The 848-nt window shown below is 58.6% G+C and overlaps 1 protein-coding gene across 1 annotated transcript in view; it reads right to left on the bottom strand.

The window, feature by feature from the left end:
• Positions 1-150, bottom strand: part of VOLCADRAFT_86475 (uncharacterized protein) — a gene marked incomplete at both ends in the record, with an annotated part of 4,309 nt that extends 4,159 nt beyond the window's left edge. The window contains one exon of the mRNA XM_002946275.1: positions 27-150. Coding sequence (XP_002946321.1) covers positions 27-150 — 124 coding nt within the window. The remainder of the gene's footprint in view (positions 1-26) is intronic.
• Positions 151-848: the final 698 nt, after the last annotated feature.

Raw genomic sequence — 848 nt, forward strand, 5'->3', positions numbered from 1 at the left:
ACCTGTTGGGAGTGGGTGGTCCGTACCTGCCACACCACCCCGGTGGTGCACCGGGACTCCACATAGAGCTCCTCCCTCCACATCTCCACATTTCCGTACCGCACGTGCGCATGTCTGTCTGTCCGCCCGCAGGCTCTCCTGGCCTGCCATGATTTCCAGTTCATCGACCTGCAGCCCGACCCCGGCAACGTGTCCTGCCACGCGGCGTACGCCCAGGCGGCGGGGGGAAGCCGAGATGTGGGTACGCGCAGTTCGATTTGCCGGTTGTACGGCATTACTATGTACACGTACGAGCTGACTGGGGTCAGGTTATTATTGCTGCTGTTGCTGTCGCCAAAGCTGTTGTTGTGGTGGTGGTAGTGATGGGGTGTTACACGCGCTGTGGGCGGCTCGTCCCGAGAAAGGACCGAGAGCACCGTCGGGGGCCCTGACCGGGGGCCGAAACACAGGGGGGGGGGCCGCGGCTCCACGTCCGTTTGTTCCTCCACTTGCACCTCAGATAATCACTCACGCGCCTCACTCCTTCGCTCAGGCCGACCGGGACGCTCTCCCAGCTCTTGGCTAGGCAACACAGCGGCGCAGAAGACTGCCTTGTCTTTCCCTATTTCCCTAGTACTAATTTCTCGTCATTACTGCCGCTTATAAATACATGAGCTCCAAAGTCATGTAGTTTGTTTGTTATTGCTCTGCCAATACTGCCGCTAACTCCTGATGTATTTCATCCGACAGCAGTTCGGCAATTTTGATTAGCTATCCGGGGGGGATGACAAGCCAGCCCGAAAGAGGCTCACAGTCTCTGCAGTACTAATCGGCCCCAGGAGTAAGTAATCCCCGTCCCCTCCCCCTNC

The sequence above is a fragment of the Volvox carteri genome (assembly GCF_000143455.1).
Source record: "Volvox carteri f. nagariensis unplaced genomic scaffold VOLCAscaffold_1, whole genome shotgun sequence".
NCBI classification, from domain to species: Eukaryota; Viridiplantae; Chlorophyta; class Chlorophyceae; order Chlamydomonadales; family Volvocaceae; genus Volvox; species Volvox carteri.